General features: G+C 49.0%; 1 protein-coding gene across 1 annotated transcript in view; it reads right to left on the reverse strand.

Moving 5' to 3' along the window:
* The window catches only part of nptx1l (neuronal pentraxin 1 like), a 5,194-nt gene extending 3,812 nt beyond the window's left edge, over nucleotides 1-1,382 (reverse strand). Inside the window, exons 1-2 of the mRNA XM_084678665.1 lie at nucleotides 817-1,382; nucleotides 176-383 (exon numbers count right to left, since the gene is read on the reverse strand). Coding sequence (XP_084534791.1) covers nucleotides 176-383; nucleotides 817-1,257 — 649 coding nt within the window. The 5' untranslated portion in view covers nucleotides 1,258-1,382. The remainder of the gene's footprint in view (nucleotides 1-175; nucleotides 384-816) is intronic.
* Nucleotides 1,383-1,775: the final 393 nt, after the last annotated feature.

Genomic DNA, 1,775 nt, shown 5'->3' on the forward strand with positions numbered 1-1,775 from the left:
ATCTATTTCACTGTATGTCCTGGTCTATTATTAAAGGACTTTTCTTGTAGTGGTGCGGAATGGGACGGTGTAAACTTAGACAGGTAGACTACGTTATTGGTCAAATCTGTTCCAAGTAGGCTGATGTGCGACGTAAAACGCCGCGTGCGTCCTGACGCCAGCTGACCAGGCTCACCTTTCTCCAGATCCGTTATTCGCTGGTGCATGGAGGTCAGAGTGGACTCCACTCTGCCGCGCTGCTCCGTCTCGTTGCGCAGCCCCGGTTTACCGTCCTCGATGCTGTTGACGCGGGACAGCACCTGCTTCTCCAGGTCGTCTATCTTGGTCTGCAGTAGGTCTTTCAGACTGTTCGCCTGGACGGAGTTGTTGTTCCTGCTGAATTGCTAAATAAACAAGGAAAAACGGTTATCGGTTAGAATCTGATTCAATCAGTTTTAAGGAGAAGTTGGAGAATCCAGCATTTTTTTTCTCCCAGGAACCGGGGATTCTCTGAGGCTAATGCCAGCTTAGCGTCCTGTAAGCGTATTGCCCTTTGGTATTAGGCGACGTGCACAAAGTAACTAAATTTGACTTTGGCAAAGTGTCTGTCCCCGCCGTGACTCGTTAAGTTTGACGATTTACTGCGGATTTGTGACATGGTGAAGACGAGTTCAGTGTTCTGTCTGTAGCTGAAAGTGACATCATGACTGACTGCACGAGGCTAAATCCAACGCTACCCGCAATAGAGATAATCACGTTTTTCGAGCTGATATACAGCCTAGTTCAAATCATTCAGCAATTTATAAAACTCATATTTATCAATAAGACGAAACATACCTCTAGGTTTTCTAATCGCTGTTTGAGAGACTGTAAAGTCTGTGACAGTTGAGTTAACGTGTCCGCGGGACCCCTTGACACGTCTCCCATTGTGTTTTTGGTTCCCGGGTCTTTCCTCCGCCCTCCGGGCCGCGCGTCCCCGGTCTCCGGGGCGCTCTGGCCCTCACAGCGGGTCAGCTTGGAGGTGAGCTCCCGGATGGTCTCCTTCTGGTTCATTATCGTCTCCTTCTGTTGCAGCACTGTCTCCCGTAACTGCATCACCGTGGTCTTGAGGTCTTCCCCGGGAACGCCATTCTGCAAGGTTGCGGCGCATATGTCCATATCTTTGGGTACTGACGTGCAAATGAACTGGGTCTGCGCGAAGTCTTGAGCCGACCCTTCCACAAATAAGTAATAAAGCAGAAAAAGTTTCCAACAGAATCCTCTCTTCGTGGTCTCCATGATAGATGTTGTGTTTAGTTTCTATATTTGTTATCGTTCTGTTATCGTTTGGGTTAAGAGCTGCGGTTTTGTGTGCGTGCAGAGTGTGAACGGCGCAAAATGATCTTAGTACCGCGGAGCTTCGCGGTCCTCTTGTTGTTGTAATCCGTTTGTGGCGCGTGCCCAGTTTATATAGAGCGCGTGGTCTGCGCAGAGCAGGTTAACCGCATCACGGATGAGAGAGGAAGGGGGGGGGGGGGGGTGGATTGACGGGGAGAAATCGTACTTTCCTAGTTTAATCGCCTCTGTTCTCCCTCGATGTCAAGAGATCCACCGCGTCACCGTCAAATCCGTTATCCTTTTGCCTCTAGGCTCTCCCGGATGTTAAATCATTCATCAAAACGACAATTTGTCTTTCCTCATTGTGTTTTATTCATCTGAGTCGTCTTAATTTGTTTTGTTCATAGATACAATCCCGCAGAGCACAGCAGGGCTGACGGAGGTTACTACGCCTTCCCACTATACTGTCTGCATCGAGA

Source organism: Hypomesus nipponensis, chromosome 17 (genome assembly GCF_054491055.1).
Source record: "Hypomesus nipponensis isolate SF chromosome 17, ASM5449105v1, whole genome shotgun sequence".
In the NCBI taxonomy this organism is placed as follows: Eukaryota; Metazoa; Chordata; class Actinopteri; order Osmeriformes; family Osmeridae; genus Hypomesus; species Hypomesus nipponensis.